Raw genomic sequence first — 24418 nt, 5'->3', positions numbered from 1 at the left:
TGAAGCAGCTTATAAAAGTCAATAGATAAATGCTCTCTACCTACGATTTTAGAGATTGTGTCAACATTCTCGGGGCTCCCACAGCACACCTCACTCCTTTGCTCGGGGCACTCATCAAATCACTTGGTTTACTTAAAAAAAAAAAAAACCCACAAAACCGCACCCAAACACCTCACCACGTGAGTGTTTATGGAATCTATGCAGGACATTCACTGAGTATTCACCAGCACCGGGACATGTGTGCTCTTCCCACTTAATAGCGGAGGAGAAATTAAGAGGCTAGAGTCTGAGGCACCAGCTCATAGGTAGGAGAGCTGGGGTTCGAACCTCGGCTGGAGATGGGAGCTGGAGCTCCGATTACTACCCAGAAACTTCATGTTCAAGTCTGTGCTCCTGGCTGTTTCATCATCAGTCTATACCCGAGCACTGCCCACGACAGCTAATACGGTAAGTGAAACTTCAACCTTGCACCAGAGAGAGTGGGCGCCTTACCTTAATGCAACAAAAGTGTCAGAATTCTTTTCCCTTCCTGCCTTGGCTGTCACTGTACAGAGCGCCTTGCTATGCCTTTCTTGGATAGAGGCTGTTGGTGATCACCCATGGCCCTGCAGGCTGACCTGGGTCTGTCAGGGGTGGTGGACAAGGGACGGGGAGGAGGGGGTGGGGACAGAGGAGCCTTTCCCTGCTCTCAGGCCCTCTAACTCTAGGCTCTGCCAGCGCCCAGTGGGAGGCAGCCACCAGGGGGCGCCCAAACACCACCGAGAACCTCAGGCCAACCTCGGCTGGGGGGGCTGGAAGGGAAACTTTGGAGGTCCCTGGTCCAAAGTGGGGCCAGAACTCAGGGCCTCTGGTTATTAGGCCACAGCTCGCTCTACTGCACAGCCTTTGCCCCTCCTGGGAAGAAACTGACTACAATGTTTACCCTGAAAACACAGCAATGGCTCTTTCAGCCCCAACCCTCTGGAGCCATGTTAGTGGACGTGACAGGCTATGGGGAGGGGGAATTCCTCTCTCCATGGGGAAGAGACAAAAAGGGGCCATGGTCCGGGAGATGCCCCTGAGGCCCAGAGGGATGTTCCTGGAAGAAAAGGCCCCTGAGCTTCTGCCCAGCCCTGGCCTCCTTCTAATTCCCTGCCCCCAGCCTCCCTCCCCTCAACACCACCATACGCCATATGCACCACAAAGACCCCGGCCCACAAAGCGCCTGCTACCACAAGTGGGAGAAGAAGGAGGCAGCAGCCACAGCACGGGACAGCCGTCAAGGGGCACACTCACCGCTGGAGTTTTGGGAACTGCTATTCGTCTCTTCAAAGTGGTTTTGTGCTTTGCTTTCTACTCTCCGACTGAAAGCACTTTCTGCTGGGTGGGGGACAGGAGAGAGCAAGAGAAAATGACGGTGATTCGTCAGCACTAGGTCCAAATGGGGGGCATGCCAGACGCCACTCAGAGGCTGAGGCATCTGGAAAGTGTGCAGGTCCCTGGGCTGGGGGCACCAGCAGTGAGGGGCTCCAGGATCCCAAACCAGATTCCCCAGCTCCTCAGGCTCCCCGGAGTTGCCTGATACTTGTAAGGGCCCCAAGAGACCCTCCTGACATGCTAGAGTGGGTGGAAGTCCAGGCATGGGGGGACGTGTGGATGACCTGGCCAAGAGCAGGCAGATGAAATCCAGCTGAGTGAGCAGATGGCAAATGGGCCTGGATCTCCCATCTTTGGCCCCTGGGGAGCCACATTTGTGGGTAATTTGGACCTGCCCTCACTACTCCCTCTGCCAGATTCTGTTGCCACAGGCTCCCAAAGGAGCAGGGAGGATGACAAGACTATCTCCTAATGGTGGCTCAGGCAGAGAAGGAGGGCCAGTTCATTCCAATTCAACAAGCCGAGTGGTAGGTCCCTGGGTGGCCGGGAGGCATCCTGGGAGAGAAGACATGACAGTAGAGCTGGGGCAGCCCCACACCTCAGGAGGCGAAAGATCAAGTAAGGTCTGGTCAGAGTTCACCCTGGGGAAGGGACTGGCTCCTGAGTGGTTTCTGGGGCATCCACTTACAGGTGGCACTTTCCTGAGTGGCTCACCCTCTCCTGGAAACCCCAGAGGGCACAGATAGGGTCCAACAAAAAAACTGTTGGACCCTATCTGTGCCCTATCTGTACCCTATCTGGGAAAACACCAATTCAGGCCCCATTCCCACGCCCACCTGCAGAAGGTACTGAGACAGAATATCCAAGCTGGAAGGTAACTTGGCTTTTCCAAGTTGCTCTTGGCACAACAGGGGTGCTGGGTGCTCCAGGAGATACAGGCTTCAGGGAACAAGTCAATTTGGAATGAGCAGCCGACCTAGCCCCCTTCTTAAGGAGAAACAACTTGCAGAAGGATATCAAAGGCTCTGAGAAGTTCAATCGGAAAGAGATCCATTTAGCTTTATTTAACTCAGCCTTCCCAAATGTATTTGGCCACCGAAGCCCATTTTTTAAATATCAGATTCCTTAGTATTCCTCAAAACTGGTGATTTCAGGAACCCACTTTGGGAAATGCTACTGGTCACCAAGTCATCCCACGCCAGAGGTAAGTGTTCAGACTGTGGGGGCTGGGGTTCCAGATGATCACCAGGGCGACGGGAAAGGAAACCGAGGCAGCTCCTACAGGCTCTGCTCACTGCCCCGACCCCTTACCCCAGCGATGCCTCCTGATGCAGACTCCTTTTACAGAGGCTTCCACAACACCGCAAGCATAACCCTCTCTTCAAATCGTGTCTCCAGAATGCCTGGACTGAGAGAGACACGTCTGCCTCCTTCAAGATGCCGTCTGTAAATTGGCAAAGCCCCTCAATTCTTTGTCTAGAAGGGGGGGGGCTCTCATTTACTGAGCACCTACTATGTGCCAGGCACTAATCCAGACACCCTATACCCAGGGTCTCCCTTAATCCTCCTGATAGCTCTGTGAGGTCCACGTTGTCATTTTAATTTTACAGGTGAAAAATGGAGGAAAGTGAGGTCGTCCAGTTCCTGGGGCTGGATACGCTGCTAACCCTCTAAGACAGCAGAATAAGGAGACTTCGTTCTCCAGGCAAATGCTTGCTTTTTTAAGCAATTCTTTTCTCCATCTTAATCCTTGTATATACAGGGCTGATCCGTGTTGGAGGATTTTTGTGCAACCTAACCAACATACTGGTAGAACTTAGGACAACTGAGGTTATAATTAGTTTCCTATTACTCAGTTGATAATGCAGATTTTGACCAGCTATCCCTGCCATAGGCACCTCTGGCTGCTGAGTAGCGGGCAGTACCATAGGTGAAGTCCCACAGATGGGCCTGTACACCCACACAGGAAGAGCTGCCTATTCTGGCATGACGAGGGCAGTGTCAACTTCCAGCTCTAACATTGCAGATTCCTGCTCGCAACCTGGTATCCTCTGCCCTGCCCACCTGGTAAACTTAAGTGTGACACCCCCGCCCCAAGTCTTCCAAGTCACATAAAGGCAGCCAGAGGCGAGCCCCATAGCTTGCTGGATGCTTACTTGGGGACACTGAGGTCTGAGAGCTGCTGCAGACCACACAGCCCCTTGCAGGCAGGTCTCTGCAGAATCTACAGACGTAAGAACTCTCAGCCAAGGTCAAGAGTAAAAAGCAAGATCTGAAAGCCATGATCCCAGCATTTAGTTGAGCCGACATCTACCACCAATGAGCCCATGATGACCAGTCTGGTTCTAACTAATTTGTGACTATTGTTGCAAAAATACGACGGCTATTGGCTTTTCTCCAAACAGTACCTGAAAAGCCATTACCTTCAAGGTTGATGAACTATTAACCTTCAAGGTTGATGAATTGCAAAAGTAACTGTGGTTTTTGCAGTTATAATACTTACTAACTCTCCTTTCGGCAGATTGAAGCACAATAAGCATATCTTCAGACATTTTTAAGAAACATATCCTGGCCCAAAAGGAGACCCCTGAACCCAAAGAGTAGAGGCAAGCACAACTAGTCACTTGGCTATGTCACTGGTCCACTCTACTGGGTCATTTCACTCAGTTCTCAGTTTGATTGCTTGTGTATTTAATGAACGGCTGTGGGTCTCTTGAAAGCAACTGAAAGACCCACGATCCCAGAGGGACCACATCATCACTCTACCCTACATCCCACAAATTCAGGCTTGCAGCCCAAGACTCGTTCCACCTGAGTATGAATCGGGATTCCTGATAACTGGTACTTAGAACATAGCGCGTCTTATCAGTTTTCCCAGGGGAAATGCTGCTGTGAACTTATCACTGCCTGTTCACTGTTCTGGAGTCTGAGCCCCTTTGTGCACGGACTCAGAAAACACTGGAGCTGGCATCCATCGGTTTCCTGCTGGGCGACGGCTCATGGAGTGATTTCACGGGTAGTACTAGCTAGACGCCAAGAGAAGATAGCTCCCGGTCAACCACTCTGCTTCAAGGAGAGCAGCTCTTCATAGAAATGAGCTTGTGGATTGGGTTTTCTGAAAGATGGGGGATTCAATCTCATGCCAAGAGGGTCCAGGCGGGTGAGGTAAATGAATGAACGGGGCTGGATGTAAGACAAACAACAGTGTAATCACAATGAGAAATGATACCTGCTACATGACCATTGTGTTAGGTAGGCAAGAGGGAGGGGTGAGAACCGTGGAAAACTGGAGCGCACATGCTCTATGAAAGGAGGCAGCTGTGACTCAGCCCCAAGCCAATTGTTGTCCTGCAGGAAAGTGGGCCCACAACTGCCAGATCTGACTTTTCAGTGCCAGCTAGAAATCAAGTTTTCATAAAATCTCCTAATGTTCAAATGTTGGTAATTAATTAAAAACATGTTTTTAAACACCTTAGGCCATGACTTGGGGAAAAAATATTGGTTTTTTAAAAAATGTTTGCAAATTATCTTGTACAACCCTCTGATTTGGGGAAAGAAAATCCAGACTCAAAGAGGTTAGGTGGCTCGCCATAGTCAGAGGGCCAGCCAGAGGCACAGATGGGACCCAGATTCATCCCAGAGAACTATGGGACCTCCACTCTCATTCTTGCAAGGGAACAATGACCCAGGGCACAGCTGTGGCAGGTGGGTGAATGGCGGGGAGTCGAAGAAGTGTGGGGTGACATAGGCCATCGGTACCTGCGGTTGCCTTGCTTGCCGGAGATCCTGAATTTGGAGTGCGGAACGTCTGGGTTTGGGTGGCTGGAGGGGTGCGGTGTAAGAGGGTGGCGCATCGGACCACGGAGGCCGAGGCTTTTTTCCCCGACTGGTTCGTCTGGGTCTTCGCTGCCACGAAGCGTGGAGATGGGGAGACCTCTGGATGTGAACACTCAGAGCCTGTGTCTGGATCGTCCGGTGGCTCCCACCCGGGGGCGGTACCTGAGAGGGTCGTGCTCTCAGTCCCCAAGGGCCCGTGGAGCTGGCCAAGTAAATGGCCTCTCGAGCCACAGACCCCACACTTGAGGGTTGAAACCCCTTTGCAGTCCACAGAAAGCAAAGATTCTCGCTCCGACCTGGAGCCCAGGAAAGTCCGGGAATCTAGAACATTCCCCAGCTTCTCCTTGAGGGAAGCCTGTCTTACATGTTTGTCGTCCCACTGGCCCCAAGGGTATAAGGCAAATGAGGATGCAGAGGCTCAGGGCGGTACAAGCATCACTCCAGGGTCACAGAGCAGGTTGGGGCTGAGCCAGGATGCATCTCCCAGGCTCCTAACTCATTTCACTCAATGGTTTGTACCACCTTCTCACATGGAATGTTATCAGGCTGAAATGCCTATCTGGGCTTTCACCGAGAAGGAGTTTTAGACGGGTTGACTGCGCTTTAAGAAACAGATGAGACATTTATACGTAAGAGATGTTTAAAAATAAGAGAACACAGTGGTCTCTCCTTTCTGTAAACCTGAAAATTTAACTGGAGAAAAAAAAAAAATTCAGAGACTATAAGGATATGAAAAAAGTAACTATGCAGCTGAGAGGGTGGCGAGAGACCAGGAAGTCTCTCTGAAACCTCTCCCAGGTAGAGGGGGGTGAAAATGCGTTCGAGACAAATGGGAATAGTGTGCTCAAGGCTGGAGGTGGACATGAGTGGGAGACACCATGCAAGAGTCATCTATTTGGGAAACCCTCCTGGTGGATTTCAGTCTTAGAAAGAAAACTGGAGACCTTACACTTTTGGCTATGATGGAACTGGTGGACTGACCAGCCCTCCTCCAAATTCAACTGAAAAACTGGACAAAACACATGAAACAACAGTTTCCAGACCTCGAACAGCAGGAGGTGCAGGACTGCTGATACATGAAAGACCTGCCGTGAGCCCCTCTGATCCCTGCCTGGAGGGGCCTTCTGGACCGTGGCACAGAAGTGAAGCCCAAAGGAAGCACTGCAATCGCGCTGAACTGAGGACACAGTGACCAGAGGTCAGGACTTCTGAGGCAGCTGGAATTTGCAGGCAGAATAACAAAGAGGAGAGAATCAGGCAACACACACACACACACACACACACACACACACACACACACAGAACAAAAAGACAAAAACCTCTAGAAATGTGCAGAGGGGCCCTATGACGTCTTTGGCTGAATGCCAAACGGATGTGTGCAGAGGGGGCCTCTGCAAAGCCTGGTAGCCAACAGCTATTGGGGGGCTATGAGCTGAGTGGGGATTCAGAGGTTGTACAAGGTTAGAGGATATTTGCGTTCCCACCTGCCATTCAGGAGAGACCTTGCTGAACACCTCAGCCATTCAGTCAAAAACCAGAAAAGCCCAGCCTTGGAAGGATTACTCTAATTCTAGAATAAAGACTATAATAGTGCCCCCTTATCCACAGGGGATGCATTCCAAGATCCACAGTGGGTGCCTGAAACCATGGGTAGTACCAAATCCTAGATATACAATGATTTTTGCTCTAAAAAAAAATCTATCTTTGATAAAGTTTAATTTATAAATTAGGCACACTAAAGGAAAATAAGGCTGAAACACTAAACAGAGCTTCAGTTGATCTATAAATATCATCACACAATCTAATATATATGTAAATAGTCTCAATAAAGACTCTCAAAAGAAACTGGGAAAGAAAAATATTTACAGACATACTACTGAAAATTTTCCAAACTTGGTGAAAAATATCAATCCACTGATCCAGAAACTCAATGAACCTCCAACAGGAGAAACTCTAAGAAAACTACACACCCATAATCAAATTACTAACAACCAGTCATACAGAGAAATATTTAAAATCATCCACAGAAAAGAGATACATTAAATATACAATAACCAGAATGATCTGACGTCTCATCAGAAACAATGTAAGCCAGAAGATAAAAGAATGACATTTTTGAAGTGCTGGAAAAAAAATTCTCAACCTAGAATTGCATATCCAGAGGAAATATCCTTCAAAAGAAAAGGTGAAATAAAAACATCTTCAGTTAAGAGAACCTTTTACGAACAGACCTACAATATAAGAAATGTTAGAAGATGTTCTTCTGGGAATAAAGGAAAATGATAATAGAAGAAATTCATATTTATACAAAGAAAAGCACAGAAAATCATTTACCATTTTCATATGTGTGAGTAAATATAAAAAACATTTGTCTCATCTCTTAATTACTTTAAAGAATAATTGACTGTTAAAAGCAAAAAAAAAAATGTTAGGTTTCTAACTTATTTAGCCTTATATGCATGACAAGAACAGTACAAAGGACAGGAGGGTAAATGGAAGTATGCTGTTATAAGATTCTTACATTACGTGTGGTATGTTATGATATAAATTCATGGTAGACTGTAATACATTAAAGATGTATATTATAAACCACAGAGTAACCATTAAAGAAAAAGACATAGCTAGAAAGCTAACAGAGGAAATTTTTAAATTCTTGATTAATATTAAAGAAGGCAAGAAAAGAAGAAAAAAATGAACACTAGAAATGGGGCAAATAGAAATACAACAAGATGGTAAACTTAAATCCAACCATACCAATAAATTACATTAAATGTAAATGGATTAAACACTTCATTTATAAGGCAGGGATTGCCAGACCGGATAAAGGAATGAGAACCAACAACATGTATGCACTTCAATATGTATGCACACATAGATTAAAAGAAAAGGATGAAAAGAGATGTACCATGCAAACACTAAGCCTAAGAAACACTAAGAAAGCTGCAGTGACTATATTAATATCAGACAAAGTATTAGATTGGTACAAAAGTAATTGCGGTTTTTGCAATTGTTTGTAATTGCTGTTTAACCGCAATTACTTTTGCACCAACCTAATAGATTTCAGAATAATGGGTATTACCAGAGATAAAGAAGGGCATTGCACCATTTTGAAAGGGTCAGTTCATCAACATATAATGATCCTAAGTGTGTGCACCTGAAAACAAAGTTTCAAAATACATAAACCAAAACCTGACAGACCTAAAGAGAGAAACACCATGTCTACAATTAAAGTTATGGATTTTAATGCTTCTCTCTCAGGAGTTGATAGAAAAAGCATATATATTTTTTAAAGCCTGAAAAGGTATAGAGATTTAAACTACATTACCAATCATTGTAACCTAATTGACACTCCACTCAGGGAATACTCTTTCCAACTCATTCTATGAGGCCAGCATTACTCTGATACCCAAATTAGATAGGAAGATTACATGAAAAGAAAAGTACACTGCTGCTTAGAATGTAAAATCGCATAACCGCTTTGGAAAACAATTTCCTGCTTCTCAAAAGTCAAACATATACCAGCTATTTCACTCCCAGGTTTTACCGAAGAGAAATAAAAGCATTTGTCCATAAAAGACATGTACAGAGTTCACAGACACTATTTGTATCAGCTCCAAACTGGAACAACCCATATGTCCTTCCATAAGTGAATAAAGAAAATTGTGGTATCTATACAGTAGGTCTTAGAATTAATATCATTTTGTTCAATGCCGTTTTATTGTAACCTCGATAAGATACTGTAGAAATGTAACTCTTGTTTATATCAATTAGCCTGTGATAAAATTAGTTTTGTTATTCGTCATTTCATTTAAAGTCACAGAACCTATTGACAATGTTATGAGGTCTGACAATTAAGTTCGCCAACTTGTTGCAATGGTGTTGCTAACCTTTTTTGATATCAGAGGGATTATTCAGTAGGAATTTGTACCAACTGGACAAACAGTTAACCAAGTTTACTATTTGGAAGTGCTAAAAAGGCTGTGTGAAAAAGTTAAGACAACCTGAACTTTTCGCCAACAATTTATGGCTCTTGCATCACGACAAGGTACCAGTTCACACAGCACTGTCTGTGAGGGAGTTTTTAGCCAGTAAATAAATAATTGTACTGGAACACCCTCCCTACTCACCTGATCTGGCCCCCAATGACTTCTTTCTTTACCCAAAGATAAAGGAAATATTGAAAGGAAGATATTTTGATGACACTCAAGACATCAAGCATAGTATGACGACAGCTCTGATGGCCATTCCAGAAAGAGTTCCAAAATTGCTCTGAAGGTTGGACTAGGCACTGGCATCGGTGCATAGCTTCCCTAGGGGAGTACTTTGAATGTAGCCACAGTGATATTCAACAATAAGGTATGTAGCACTTTTTCTAGGATGAGTTCGTGAACTTAATGGCCAGATCTTGTATGTCTAGACAATGGAATACTACTACCCAGCAATTAAAATGAATAAAGTGGTGCTATATGCAAACACAGATGAATCTTAAAATAATTATGGTATGTGGAAAAAGTCAGACACCCCTGTACACACAACAAAAGAGTACATACTATAAGACTCCACATGCAATATTCTAGAAAATACAAACTAATCTAGTAATAGGAAGCCGATCAGTGCTTGCCTAAGAATGGGGTAATGGTGAGGGACTTTGGGGAGTGATGGATATGTTCATAATCTTGATTGCAATGATGGTTTCATGGGTGCCTATATAGGTCAAAACTTATCAAACTGGACACTTGGATACAGGCACTTTGTTGTACGACAATACACCTCAATACTGGTGTTTAAAAAACTTCACCAGAAAAATTTATTTTCTTGATTGTGACCATCATTAACAAACCACTGACTGAATATGGGGCACCGTGTTAATCCTAGGATTGTAGTTCTCTGCCTGTGAGGGGTCAGTTTGGGGAGTGATATTAAAGCCAGGTAAAATTCTGGGAAATTTCAGATAGAAGTGATCAGAAAACATGCTCTTGAGAGCTAACTCTACAAACTACCATAGGTCTTCAAGTAATTTAGATACCTACTCTAGAAAAAGAAGCTTCAAAGAAGGAAGTGATTCTTCTGGCAAAGAAAAAAACATCCCAACATTGTAACCTTCTTCAGTTTATTTCAGTTTGACTTTCTGTACTCTAAATGTATTTTAATAAAGTATAGGCATACTAACTTATTAAAAAAACAAAAGCCAATCCATGTTAATTCACCACATTATCAGAATAAAAGATAAGAATCACAGAATCATCTCAACAGATGTAGAAAAAACATGTAACACCAATTGATGATAAAATCTTTCAGTAAACTATGAATAGAAGGTAACTTCCTCAACTGATAAAGGGCATTTATGAAAACTTACTTCAGCAAACATAATACTTAAGGATGAAAATGATGATAATTAATGATGAAAAACTGAACCTTATGATTGGGAACAAGGCAGAGATAATCACTCATTTCTTCTACTCAACATTGTACTGGAGCGTCCTAATCAATATAGTAAAGAAGAAACATATAATAAAAAGAATACAGATTAGAAAGAAAGAAATAAAGCTGTCTTTACTAGCAGATAATGTCAGTATGTACAAGGATAATCCTAAGAATCTACAAAAAGCCTATTAGAACTAATAAGTGAATTTAGCAATACTGAATTCAACATTGAATTCAATATTGAATAATCAATTGTGTTTACATGTATTACCAACAATGATTAGAAAATAAAAAATCACCATAATGTAAAAAAAAACATAAAATATTTAGAGGCAATTTAATGAAATATGTGCAAGACCTCTACTCTGAAAAGTACAAACTATTGCTGATAGAAAGTAAAAGACCTAAATACTTGGAGAGACATACCATGTTCATGGATTGGAAGACACAATATTATTATGATGGCTATTCTCCCCAAATTGGCCTATAGATTCAGTGTAATCCTAAATAAAATCCCAGTTATATATTTTGTACAAATTGGCAACAAAACTAGTATTTATAAGGAAAAGATCCTAGAATAGACAAATATTCTTTAAAAAGTACAACACTGAAAAACTGAGAGTACCTGATTTAATACTTAGTATAAAGCCCCAGTAAATAAGACCATGTTGGCATAAGCACAAATAAATCAATGGACCAGAAATAAACTAATGTACTTATACATTCAATTGATTTTCAACAAAGGTCCCAATGCACTGTAATGTGGAAAAGGCAATCTTTTCCACAAATCATGTTGGAGCAATCAATATCCCTATGGAATGAAATGAATCTTAACTCATACCTCTCATCATTTACAAAAATTAACTTGAAATGGATCACAGACCTAAATGCAAAAGCTAAAATTATAAAGCTTCTAAAAGATAATAAAGGAGAATATCATCACCATCTTGAGGTACGTAAGGATATCCTGGGTGGGACCCAGAAAGCACTAACCATAAAAACAAATGATAAATCAGACTTCATCAAAATGAAGAACAACTGCTCATCAAAAAACACTATGCGAAAATCAACAGACATAATGAAGACAGAGAAAATATTCACTATATGTAGATATACGTATATCTGATAAAGCTCCAATCTAGAATATATAAAGAACTCCTATAACTTAATAAAAAGACAAACAACACAACCAAAAAATAGGCAAAATATTTAAATAGCTTCCAAAGTAAAATATACAAATGGCCAATAAACAAATGAAAAAGTACTCAACATCATTAGTCATCAGGAAATTACAAACTAACAACGTGAGATAACACTACACAATCCCCAGAATAACTAGAATTAAATAGCCCATTGCCACCAAATGTTGGCAACAATGGGGAATCTGTGACTGGTGCGAATAAGATGCTACAGTCATTCTGGAAAACGGTTGGTGAGTTCTTAAAAGTCAAACATACTCTCTCTCCCCTATGATCTGACAATTCTACTCCTTGGTATTTATCCAAGAGAAATGAACACATCTGTCCACAAAAAGCCTTGTGCAAGCATTTTCACAGCAGCTTTATTCATAACAGCCTAAAACTGGAAACAACTCAAATTAACAAGCAAATGGCAGGACAAACTGTGGTATTTTTTCATACAATGGAATATTGCTCAGTAGTAAAAATGAATGAACTGATATGTGTGTGTAAAACAATATGTATGAATCTTAAAAATATTTTGTTCAGTGAAAGCAGCCAGACATAAAAGAGTACATACTATATGACTCCATTTGTAAGAACTTTTGCAGTCAGCCTAGGTCCCTCTGGCTATTCTCATGAGACCCAGGCCTGGCCCTGGGTACCACGTAAACCGTCAAGTCCAAACCCTAATTCCACACAGAACCCATGGACATACAAATCTCTAGATCCAAAGGAGGGGCTACTGGTCAGCCTTGGAGAATCAGTCCTCTGTCAGATCTAGCCTAAATCTCTCATGCTGTATTTTAAACACAGATGATCCTAGAATCCCCAGATGTTAATAATAGAGAAGAGAGATTTATTCAACAAACGGATGCAGAAAGACAAAGAGAGTCCATAACAGAGAGAAAAAGAAAGTGAGGAACAGAAAAACAGCAAACAGCTCTTCAGGAGAGAAGCACCTGGATGTTAAGGAAGAAATCGGGGTGCAAGCAATGACCCCTTTGTGCTGTACTATCTGACACGTGATGCAGGATACCTTCATAATTAAGAGTATGGGCCTGGAGCTTGCCTGCGAAGGTTGGAAGCCAAGCTCCCCCTCTTATTAACTCCATGATTACAACTTGTTCTAGAAAGAGCGATCTGGAGGTATTCTCCAGAGGCTGAAACTGTGGCCCGCCTGATAACTATAAGGCAGATGGGCCTTATAACTAATACCTAAGTGCATTCTGGGCAGCATGTCCTCTGGGCACCAGACAGCAGGCAGTTGCCTACACAGCTGCCAGTCCCAGCCCCTGGAAAGAGGAATCCACAGAGGGGTCCGGGCCGTGGTGCTCAAGCCCAGCCACAGCCCTGATGACTCAGCACCATCAGAGGTCAAAAGGATGGGTCATGCCCACTAAGTGGAAGCTGCATGCTGTCTCCCCACACAGGACCCAGACATGTGGTGGGAACTGGGTAACATCCTTAGCCCGGGTGGTGGGATGGGTTTCTTTAGCTGGGCCACCAGGGATGCCTGCCTGAAGGTCTCCTCACGCTGGAGATGCCTACAGTCCAGACTCCAGGGCTGGAATGACCTCCAGGGCTCCCACAGATGGGAAGCCTGAGCCCAGAGAAGGGAAGTGACAGGCACAAGGTCACCGAGCAGTCAGAGGCTGAGCAGGACGAGAATCTGAAACCAGTTATCGACCTCAGGACTTGTCAGCTCTCACCCAGGGCCTCTGCTGTTTCGTCCCCCAGGGGGGACTTCCTAGGGAACCTGTCCGCCCATCCTCTAAGCTCTGGACACCTCTTCCAGACCACCGGAATGTCCTTGGCTGCGGGTCATCCGGCCTCCCATACTGTAGGCAGCTTAAAACCCTGCTGACCTTGCGTAACCCCTCCCTGCCTTTGGAAATAAGTCTTCTCTTCTAGAGTCAGTGCAGTGGGACCCACGTAGCTCTGCCCTGAGAAACAAAAGCAGGGATGCTCTCACATCCCTCTTAAACATCCTGCTCTGCTGCCCTGAGCGTCTGCTCTGGTTAAGCCACACCCGTCAGGATTTCGGTTGGGGACTGAGGGCCTCCTAGCTCATATACTTGGGGATCTAAGGATGGAGCCCCGTTTGACACCCAGAAGGGGAGCGGGGAAACCAGTAGCATCAAGAGAATGGAAGGTCCAGATGTCCCTATAGGGAAGGCCCTTAGAAACTTTTCCATTCCAATCAGGGGAGGAAGGAGAGGCTGGGGGCCAGAGACAAAGATGAGGCCTGCCTAAGGTCACACAGAAGCCTACAACTCTGCCCAAGATGAACACCCAGGGCTCGGAGTCCTGGCTTAGCATTTCCTCTAGCTTCTTACCCGTTCCACCACCAAGGGCAAAGAGGGAGCTGCCCTATCTAGTTGGCCATCGCCTAGCTTGGGCTCAACCCTACATGGATTCTGACTGAAGCTGCATCACACGGCGCTGGCTTTCCAGGTGAGGATTCAGGAACCACTTGGATGAGTGATGCTACACTGAGTCCAACCAACGGGAAGATTCAGGCTTTTCTGTCTTAAGGGTAGGGCTTTCCTAGCTATTCCAGCTACTAGAGTAAGGTGGCCCCAGGTCACACCTGGACACCTAGAGACTGGCCCACATCAAGCTCACCGTTGCTTTCCCCATACTCTGGCAAAGGCCCCGAGCCTCAGCCTCTGGCTGGCCCACCCCTCCCCCAACAACAAAAGGTACTCACTGATGGGGGCATGTAAGGCCACGTGCTCCTGGTAGGGCGTGTAGTACTTGTACTGCTTTCCGCAGAATTCACAGGTGTAGTTACCAGTTTCTGTCCAAGAAAGAGAGGAAAACATGGGAATAGGCACCAGGCTCCCATCCAGAAGCAGCAATGTGCTCCCTCCCCCAACACTCCTTCTCATTTTGGGACCATCAGCTAGAAGCAGAAGCCCATTTGAGTTGACTACCTGGGTTCAAATCCCAGCTCTGCCATTTCGAGCTGTGTGACCTTGGGCAAATCTCTTAACCTCTCTGTGCCTCAGTTTTCCTATCTGTAAAATGGTGGTAATAACAGGACCACCTTATAGGATTGCTGTGAGGATTAAATTTATATGTCAAGTGGTTAGAACAGTACCTGGCACACACTGTTCTCCTTCATCACTCCACCCCCAGGCCCCAGTGCTCAGGAAATGTGTAGTGGCCCAAGGTGACCGCTAGTGCCAACCTTTCTATCAGGCCCTTTGCAAACCCTGTCCTCTTCAATGGCCACACTTAGTTCCCCTTTTCTCCAGGACCTTCACTGCCCCCAAGCATCCCCCACCCCCCAGCAGAAGAGGTCACTTCTTCCTCTTAGGTCCCATCAGACTTTATCTTTACCTCTCTTTTGGGTCTGCCTAACTTCTTTCTTCTTAAAAATTTCTGATGTAATATTGTTCACTGGGGGAAAATTATAAAATACTGATAAATACAAAATTTAAAAAATAAGAGAAATTTCAATCATCTGTAACCCCCAAAGAATAGCAGCTACCTCTTGGGTAGAACGTGCACCGTGCCCCTTGTCCCAGACACCACCCCACTCCCGTCTCATCTGGGGTGTGCTTCTCACTGACATCATCTGCCTGGCTCCTGCAGCCCTTGAATTAGCAGCCCTGATCTATATCTTCTTTGTAACCTGGTGCATTCAATCGACAATACTTTGTGGACATCTTGCTCAATCAATAAACTTCGATCTCTACTGCATTTATTGGCTGCATAGTTCCCACTGGACTTCAGAATTTGCTGAGCCAGTCACTTACACCAGGGGACATTTAGATGGCTTCAAAATTTTTTTCCTTACATTAAAAGAAAAATGCTGCGATCCACATCCGTGTAGAAATTTTTGCACGTTTGCTCATTATTTTTGCACGTCATTGCAAAACAAGGATTATTGTGCATAATCTTCGCACATTATTTCCACATGATAAATTAAGTATGCATTTTTAAGGTGTCCGACAACCAGAGCATCAAGTACTATCAAAAGGTTGGTTCAAGTTTTATCTCAATCAGAAAAATGTGAAAATGTTTCCATACACTGTAGCCAGCATTAAGTATTCTTATCTTCTTAAATTGTGACTGCTATGGGAAACTGTAACCACTGCTGGGTTTTTCCCCCACTTCTTTCAGGTGTAAGGCAATTGACTATTTTTCATGTTCAATTAACTATAGCTTTTCTTTTGTGACTTTCCCATTTGTGTTTATAGCCAACGTTTCTATAGGTGTATTTACCTTTTGTAAATCACTAAGAACTCTATAGACAGATTAAGAACACCAACATTTTGTCCTATATGTTAATCATAAGTATTTTTCTCAAATTGGCTTATTTTATGATTTTTTTCCCTCTATACAGAAATTTAAAAATTTTTCAGTTAAATAATTTGTGTCACTGATTCATGAACACTGGAAAAGATCTCTTTGCTGTTTGTAGGCTTCAAAGCTGTTAGGTCAACTGCATTAATTATATTATTCAAACCCTATCCTCTATAACATTCTCTGTCTACTTGCTCTGTCAAAGACTACACGTGATAAATCGTTCCATTTCATTGTATTTCTAAATTTATTTTGTATATTGAGATAAAATGTTGTTTGAGGCGTAGAGGTTCGGGATATCAAAATATTCACTGTGAACTGTACCCTTTTATTCACATTACCCTATTTTCTAACATAGTACTTCTCTAAGTGTGGTCTCTGGGTCAATAGCGTCAGCATCACCTGGAAACCTGTTAGAAATGCAAATTCTCAGGACTTACCCAAGACATACTAAAAGAAAAATTCTCGGAATGGAATCCAGCAACCTGTGTTTTAACAGGCCCCCTAGAACATTCTGATGCAGGGGAAAGTTTAAGAACCACTGTTCTAACATTGAATTACACAGTTTTATTAGTTCATCTGGCATTAATGTTATTAATCCTTGGTAATTACTTTGTCAGATCTCCCTTTCCACTTGTTTGCATGTGCCTAAAGACATTTCCCTAAATTTTCCTGTACTTGCATTCATTACACAGATGCTGTGCTAAATGCCAGCACAAAATATTGAGCAAAAAGACTCATGGTTCCTGCCTTCAAGGAGCTTACAGTCTGGAGGAGGAGACAGGAAAATCAAATAATCACATAAATTTAAAACTGCAACCATGATGGGTGCTCTTAAGGAAATATTAACAATGCTATGACAGTTCTAATAGGGAATTCAATTTAGTTGGGGAAGGAGCAAAGAGTTTCCTGAGAAAGACAAGAGTAGAAGATAAGGAATTCACTAGGTATGTCTCTAATAAACCATTAGTAATTGGATTATTTTAAATTAACCTGAGAATCTTTGTCTTCCAATAGAGGAGATCATGCCATTTGCTTTTATTGCTATAGTTCGCTTGGTTTTACTCCATGATTCTCCCCCGTCCCCCAAGCTCTACCCTTTCTGGTTGTTCCCTTAGTTTTCAGTTGTTTGACCCATAAACTCATTTCTTTGCCTTTCCATTATTCTCCAATATTCAATTATTTTGCAATTTTCTTCATTGTTTTAGACAGTGCATATTTCTCTAATTGTTACAATGAAGCAGGAAATGACATTTTCACAACTATTATCATTGAGAAGTTTAACTCGGTGCTTCTCAAACTTCAGCATATGTAAGAATCATCTAGAGAGATTGCTACAACACAGATTGCTCCCCTCCCCCCCAAGGTTCTGATTCCATAGTTCTAGCGTGAGACCTAAGAATTTCTATTTCTAGTAAGCTTTTAGGAGATGCTTACACTGCTGGTGTAGGGAACCCACTATGAGCAGGACTGGTTTAACTTACTGTACTGTATCCTTCACCTATTCCTTCTTGTGTTTTTAAAATTCATTTTTAACATTCCAGAGTAAACTTTGTCTTTTGCATACAATTTTATAATCAGATTTGCAAGATTTTAAACTTCCTTCTAGTTTACCTGGCGTTAGGAGTCACACTGCTCTTGTACTGTGAATTAATTCCTCATAATTGAGACCGTTAAGTGTGTTCTACCACTCAGTTCACTGGGGTCTAACTGCCAGTAATTCCACGAAGATGGTTATACAGGAGATATAGTATGTTTTTGAGCCCTGGCTTTTTTCTTCACACATAAATCACAATTTGTCTAGATATAGAATTCTTAGGTTACAATCTTTTCCCTTCAAAACTATTTCACTGCCTTTGGCATTTGGAACTGCAGAAAAGTCCGAGGCACGTCCATCGTGGATTCGTTGGTAAATAACTTGCTTTTTGTATTTCTAGATGGCTGTACAATTTTGTCCTTTATAGTTTTAAAAAGTCACTAAGGACTCATTTAGTTATGAGTCTACTTATATGGACTCTACCTGATATATGATGAGCCCTTAAATCTGCATACACAAGTCTTCCTGTAGCAGAGCAAATTTTTCTTCTATTGTATCTTTGAAATACAGTTTCTCTCCCCCTGGCACAATACCATCAATTATCTCTGCAACCGGTTCCATTCTCCGTATTTATCATGTTTTCCTCTTACTATCTTCATCTGTTCAAATTTGTCCTTCACAACATTAATTCCATTTCTGCAAATCGAGTCTGCTGTCTGATACCTACAATGGAGATTGCAGTGCTGTTCTGGTATTTTCAGCTTCTCTGCAATCCTTCCTCATCTCAAGTCTCTCTTTGCCTTTTCATCTTACCCTGTAGCTTTTTTGCCATACAACTCCAGGCTCCTTTTTCACAGGGGTCATGCTGTGGACTGAATTCTGTCCCCCCAAATTCAGATGCTGATGCCTCCCAATGTGATGGTATTTGGCCAGAAAGTGATCTCACTGGAACCCAATCATGCTGTATCCTGATCTCAAGACTTCCAGCGTCCAGAACCGTGAGAAAATAAATTTGTTGCATAAGCCACCCATCTGGTATTTTGTTAAGGCAGCCCGAGGGGACTAAGACAGGTCATATTTTCTTATAATCAATTGTGGTTGTCAAACAGAATTTTCTTCTAGATCTTGCGGTATCCTTTGCAGAGGTATGCTCTTCCTCTGGGTCTCCTAAATTCTCTTTTTCGTGGTAGGTGGAATTTCATAGTTCTGACGTTTTGTTTTTATTTACCTATTTATTTTTATTTTACGAGTTATTCTCCCTTATTCACACATAAAAATCAAGTAGCCTAAAAATGAGTCTAGCTTCTTCTGTTTCAGTAGACGTGAATGAATTGCCCTCAATCTTCCCATTATCACAGCAGACCGTTACCATGGTGGTAATTCTCAGATCTAACAGCTGGAGAGCAAGCTGCCACACAGGGCCCCTTGACCAACTCCGTCTTCCTAGCAGCATTCGTCTGCTCTATCATGGCTTCGGCTTCTTCCTCCGAAAGCACCTAATTCTCTAATTTGCTCAGTTGATGCAGATATGGAGAATGTGCTTCCCAGCATGCGTTGCTGCTAGGTTGTTTTCCTCTTTCTGGACCTACAGAGGCACTACTGGTGGCAACTAGTCCTTTCAAGGGCACCATGCTGCTACTGATTCCCCTTATTCTACGCCTCATCATTTTTAGGGTTCTGTGGCATTGGCCTGGTTACAAGAAGTGGCAGAAGTCCAAGAAGCAGTATTTTTATCTCACAAGGCAGTTCCTGAGTGGTAACAAGGGATAGCCTCCCACTCTTCTAATGCCCTCACTTCCAGAGCATCAAGTTGGGAGCGTGCGGGGCCCCAAACTCAGTTTGGTTTTCTCTGTACGATTCCCTACTCTGTGTCACTTGGGATAATTCCTCCCAGGTTCTAGCACTGGTTGTCTGTCAGGCTTAGTTATATACAGAACAAGTTTTACCTTGTTCTGCACCTGTCTGGATAATTAGTAGGTGCCACTTATTTAATGCTTTCCATGTAAGTGTCAAGGACTAATTCTTTTACAAATATAATCTCATCTCTTCTCCATGACAATCCTGAGGTTGAGTTTTGTTGTCATCACTCCATTTTACAGAAATGGTGGATTGGGGGCGGCCGGTTAGCTCAGTTGTTTAGAGCACAGTGCTCTTAACACGAACATTGCCGGATCGATCCCCACATGGGCCAGTGTGAGCTGCACCCTCCACAACTAGACTGAAACAACTATTTGACTTGGAACTGATGGGTTCTGGAAAAACACTTAAAATAAATGAAGAAATGGTGGATTGGAGAGATTACAAAACTTGCAGGATGTCACACAGGGATGAAGTGTGGAGCCAGGATTCATATTTGGGATGGCTCTAAAGCTCTCACTCTCAACTGCCTCTTGGCAATAACGCTCATTTGTGACATCTTGAATACGAACCAGGTGCTGGTGAAAAACTTTACGCGTTCGTCCTGTAGAACAGACATTCTTGTCCTCAACTTACAGATGAATCAAAGGACACTCAGAGGGGGTACGTACCTAGTAAATTGGTGATGCCAGAATTCAAATCAGGGCCTGATTCCAAAGCCTATTTTCACAATTACGATGCTAGAGATGGAAGGGCAGTGCTATACGGTGGCTGCTGGCAGGTGGTAGAGCGGGGGTTCATGGGTGCTGCTGTCCCTGTCCTGTATCTGTCTAAGAAGGTCCGTCGTGAAACATGTCAGACGCACATCTGGGTCTTCCCACAGTCTACCTTCTAACAGTTTTGTGTTGAGGATTTCATCATTTTCATTGTCAAGACTATTTTAATGCTCCTGTTTACTGAATATTTACTAAGCATATGATAAGCACGGAGCTAACCACTTTACAGATATTATCACATCTGCAGTTTCCTGAGTGCTTAAAGCAACTGAATTAAAGTAAAAACAATCATCCCCCGTGCGGAAGGAGGAAGAAAAGCATGCCGGGACCTCGCCAACACTTTCCAAGGGCCTGGAAGCTCCACGCTGAAGACCAACTCTGGCTTCACTGTTGTAGCTCCCTCGATTTCCCTTCCCTCAGATTTCCATATCCATTTGTTCTACATTTGTGCATATATTTTTGCAAGCCACCTTAATCCTTATTGTGATGACGCAGAGTTAATAATGGTCTTTTCTTGCTGGGTCGTAAGACAGGCACAGAAAGTATAGAGAGGAATAAACAAGTATGTAAATTTCTGAAGTGCTGGACCAGAGGAGTCTCACTTACGAGAACACCTCCCTCCCCAACCACCAATCCATTCTTGGAGCAGCCAAAGTGGTCTTCCTAAAATGTAAATCGGATGAAGTCCCTTCCCCATTTAGTAAACTCTCTGGCTAATTCCCCTCAGGATGAAATCTAAATCATTTCACTAGGCATTCAAGGCTCCTGAAGACCTGAACTCAGAATCGGTTTGCCTTTCAATTTCTGGTGGGGCTCTCCTATCTTTGCGTGAGACACAGGGACTCATTCTCCACCCTGGACCCCATGGGGAAGCCTCTTAGATTCCCAAGGCTGGTCAGGTGCCCCAATCCCCACTGCCCCCCGTGATTCTGGCTATGCTGTAACTACTGATTACTGACCTACACCTCCCACTTCACCTCAAGTGCATGATCCAAGGACAGGGCCACATCTCACCACTGTGTCCCCACAAAACTCAGTACAAGTATGCCGCAAACAGGCACGTCTTGTGCATGGCTCCTGCCCTCAGGGATTTACTGGGACAAGGACAGATGGTTTGCATGTGGCTGCCCTGGACCCTGGCTGTGCTTCACTGGCTGCTAAACCCCTTCAGATGACAATAACAACAGTTATTTTCTGAGCACCTACTATGTACCAGGCACTGTGCTAATTAATAGGTGATTTATATCCATGATCTCATTTAATCCCCCAACAAACCTGTGGGGACATGTCATCCTCATGCCAGAGGTGAGGAGCCGAGGCTCAGGACGGCTAACAGATTGCCAGGGCACCAAGCATGCGCTGTCTTCACTGCCTTGCCCTTGACCCTGTGTTGTCCTGCTGCTTCTCAAAAGCTAAAGTCCTGACACTGACTGACCCACTTGTCAGGTGGGCAAAGTGAGGTACAAGGAGGCCAGTGGCTCACCAGCCAGCGACGTTGATGCAAGATGAGCACTGCCACCCCCTTCCAGCGGCGGAACTCACCCTGCTACCCTCAGCCAGCACCCACCAGTCTCCCCACCCAGCCCTTGTCCCAGGGAGAGGCCCGCATACTTGGCCCGATTTTCTGGAATGGTTCTGGGGGTTCCTCCTTCACCTCTTCAGTGGCCACGACACCTTGGTCGAAGGGGTCTGTGGGAGAACACACGGCCCTTAGCGACCTGGTAACCAGGTCTTGGGAGCCCAGCTGGGGACAGGGGAGGTGGCTAGCCACCGAGGACTTACCTGCCCGATTCTCGGGGGCCCCTTCCACACTAAACACTGCGCCCAGGTGGGAGGCAGCAGCCGCAGAAGGAAAGAAGCAAACAGGAGCCCTGTTAGTCCCTGCCCACAGCTGCCTCTGCCCATTGCTCCCAGCCTCTGTCCAGGTAAGCTTGCCTTTGGGGCCTAGGAGAGCTGCCTCGGCCAGAGTCGATGTCCCAGAAAACCAGGGGCCACAGGAGGGCGCGTCCCAACCGGGACGTAGCCTGTGCCTCCATTCTATTTCCTTCCACAGCAGGGGCCCACCCCAAGGGCAGGCAGATGTTTTCTGTCTGCCCTGTTTCTGGAATCACCAGTACCCACGTGAGGGGCCAAGACAGGAGAGAAAAAGAAAGAGATCGGGAGGAGAGAAAAAGAGGAGGTGAGAGAAGGATGTGCCCGGTTGTCATAACTTGAGATGGACTGGGGGGTGGGGCTAGAGAGGGAGTGCCCACATCCTTCCCAGGTTTAAGACCCTATTTCTAGGATTCTTGAGATTCTAAAAACAAATTACCTAAATTAACTGTTCTAATTTCAAACTCTACAATCTAAGATGCTGAAACACCATCACTCATTTTTAAAAATTGGTTTAATTTCACCAGAGCATGTGAATACTCAATATGAAATTGTATAATGAATCAATATAAAATTGTGGGTATTCGACTGATTTTAATCTACAAAACCAGCAATTTCACTTGCATTACCCAAATCAGAAGTATATATGGAGAATGAAAGAGACCTTGTCTCCCTCAGGACCTTCAGGGGTTGGTCACTGTCCTTAGTCTGGCCGCTGATGACCTTCCTCTGGGTACGAGGATGGAGGGGAGGGCTGGGGCAGGGTGGGGGCCCTAAAAGCAGTGGGAGAGGTGGAGAGTGAGGGGTCTGACTCACCATCCACTGCATGGAGGTCTCGATGCTCCTGGAAGCAGCTATAGTATTTGTACTTCTTCCCGCAGATGTCACACGTGTACCTGAAATTGTCTGTGGGGATGGAAAGACACACAGTTACCAGGGCTTCAATCACTTGGGGTAGAGGTTTTGGGGCCAGCTCATCTGCCTCAGAAATGAAAGAAAGGACTAGCCCAGACTGGCCCCAGCTGGTGACGCCATGGAGAACCAATTTCTGGGGTGTTAGGGGTCTTCTACACAAGGAGACTGGGGAGACTTAAAGTAACTTTCAAGGCAACCCCCAATCCTACCCTATGTGAATTGAGCTCCTAAGGACCTATGTCATAACTGGCCCCACCTCCCTTCGTGAAGTACTTGAGAATAACAATCACACAGCTACCATTTCCTGGGTGCTGCCTGTGCAAGGTACCAGGCTGGGTGCTGCCCCCTGCATTTCTTCCATGAGTCCTTGCAACTGAGGGAGGAAGTAGTAATCCATTTAACAGACAGGGAAACTCATTTAACAGACAGGGAGGCTCAGAAGGGACCTCCCCTAAGCCCCACAGCTGGAAGGCCCCACGGCAAGCAGCTTTGGAAATGGTTGCCAATGACCTGGACTCCTGGCGTTCACGTTCATGCGATCCCTTTCCCTTGAGTCAGGGCTGGACCTAGTCACTTGCTTCTAAAGTGATGGGGTGCAGTCAAGTGATGGAATGTCATTTCTGAGATTAGGTTACAAAACACTGTGACTTCCGTCTCGCTCACACCATCTGGCTCTTGTTAGCTGCCATGTGTAAGCTGCCCCATAGAGAAATCCATGTAGCAGCCTCTGGTGAACAGCCAGTGAGGACCAATCCTGCTAACAACATGAGTGAGTGTGGAAGCAGCTCCTGCCCCAGCTGAGCCTTGAGATGAGACCACCACCCTGGCGGACATCTTGACTGCTGCCTCTCGAGAGACTCATGGCCAGAGGACCCAGTGAAGCCACATCCAGGTCCTTCCCACAGAAACCGTGAGATAATCAGTGAGTGTTGCTTTAAGTCATTAAGTTTTGGGGAGCCATGTTCCACAGCAATAGATAATGGATACAAGATCCAAACTAGGATGATCCCCTCGGTCTATCCAAAGTCTGAGGCCATATTTACACAGGACGTTACCCTCCCATGCCGGCAACACTCTAATGTTTGTACTAGCACAACCGTGTGTGTGCATTCCTTGAGCTGATCTAGGGACGACCCATCCACCCCGTCTTGCTGAGGATGCCGGCACAGGGAGGTTGGGCGGCTTGCTCAGGCTGCACAGTGGGGCGGGGAAGAGCCAGGATTCAAACACTCACTTAACTCCAAGCGATGGTTGAGTCAGGGCACGTGGCCCTTCTCTGTCTGGATAAGACAACCTCTACTCCTGGATTAGGGCACCAGCCCCTTGGCCCCCCTTCGGCTCCTCAGCAC

At 44.7% G+C, this 24418-nt stretch overlaps 1 protein-coding gene across 22 annotated transcripts in view; it reads right to left on the bottom strand.

Moving 5' to 3' along the window:
* Positions 1 to 24418, bottom strand: part of ZNF618 (zinc finger protein 618) — a 164572-nt gene that overhangs the window by 14516 nt on the left and 125638 nt on the right. For 2 of the 22 annotated variants that reach the window (XM_081065335.1, XM_081065341.1), the window contains exons 6-12: positions 22971 to 23060; positions 22065 to 22100; positions 21894 to 21971; positions 15144 to 15203; positions 14509 to 14598; positions 5116 to 5355; positions 1276 to 1356 (exon numbers count right to left, since the gene is read on the bottom strand). In XM_081065335.1, coding sequence (XP_080921461.1) covers positions 1276 to 1356; positions 5116 to 5355; positions 14509 to 14598; positions 15144 to 15203; positions 21894 to 21971; positions 22065 to 22100; positions 22971 to 23060 — 675 coding nt within the window. Of the gene's footprint in view, positions 1 to 1275; positions 1360 to 5115; positions 5356 to 14508; positions 14599 to 15143; positions 15204 to 21893; positions 21972 to 22064; positions 22101 to 22970; positions 23061 to 24418 lie in introns of all 22 variants that reach the window. The other 20 variants (XM_081065324.1, XM_081065340.1, XM_081065325.1 and 17 more) reach the window with 12 other exon arrangements.

This window comes from Rhinolophus hipposideros (assembly GCF_964194185.1).
Source record: "Rhinolophus hipposideros genome assembly, chromosome: 11".
Taxonomy (NCBI): domain Eukaryota; kingdom Metazoa; phylum Chordata; class Mammalia; order Chiroptera; family Rhinolophidae; genus Rhinolophus; species Rhinolophus hipposideros.
The sequence above is the reverse complement of the archived record's forward strand: the minus strand, read 5'-3'. Positions and strand labels throughout refer to the sequence as shown.